General features: G+C 50.9%; 1 protein-coding gene across 2 annotated transcripts in view; it reads right to left on the bottom strand.

The window, feature by feature from the left end:
- The window catches only part of smg1 (SMG1 nonsense mediated mRNA decay associated PI3K related kinase), a gene marked incomplete at its 5' end in the record, with an annotated part of 59,965 nt that overhangs the window by 8,846 nt on the left and 50,620 nt on the right, over positions 1–499 (bottom strand). For both annotated transcript variants that reach the window (XM_032536865.1, XM_032536866.1), the window contains 1 exon segment: positions 258–485. In XM_032536865.1, coding sequence (XP_032392756.1) covers positions 258–485 — 228 coding nt within the window.

Here is a 499-nt window from a genome sequence, read left to right as displayed (position 1 = left end):
CAGCTCGCCTCTGGCCCCGCCTATATCATACAACCAATGTGATTGGTGCAGCTCGGCCACTAGGGCATAATTAATGAGCAGCAATACTCGTTACAAGAGTAACTCTCGCTGAGCAAATTCAAACTGTGCTCTCATGAGAACTCTGGATTTCCAGGGTACACAAACACACAAATGTCAAAAGGTTTTTGTTTTTTTTGCAAACTTGTTTAACTTAAAAAAGCATGTGCATGTGTTAGGCAGCTGGCCCTCTAGCGTACCTTAGACATGGCTTTCAGCAGGTGCTTGACGTCGGCCAGCTGGCGGTTGTGGTTGGACAGAATAGTCTTAATGGAGTCGACCAGGAGCTGCAGTGTCTCTCCACAGGCATCCAGCTGCTGTTCCCGCTCCTCCTGAGTCCCCCGCTCTATGCTCAGCTCCTCCTCCAGCTGCCTCTGGGCACAGCTCAGCCAATCTGGGCTGCCTATGGGCAGGTCTAGCACCGGACTCTGCGGTTAATAAA

This window comes from Etheostoma spectabile, chromosome 15 (assembly GCF_008692095.1).
Source record: "Etheostoma spectabile isolate EspeVRDwgs_2016 chromosome 15, UIUC_Espe_1.0, whole genome shotgun sequence".
Lineage (NCBI taxonomy): Eukaryota > Metazoa > Chordata > Actinopteri > Perciformes > Percidae > Etheostoma > Etheostoma spectabile.
Note: the sequence above shows the minus strand (reverse complement) of the source record. Positions and strands in the feature narration are given on the sequence as shown.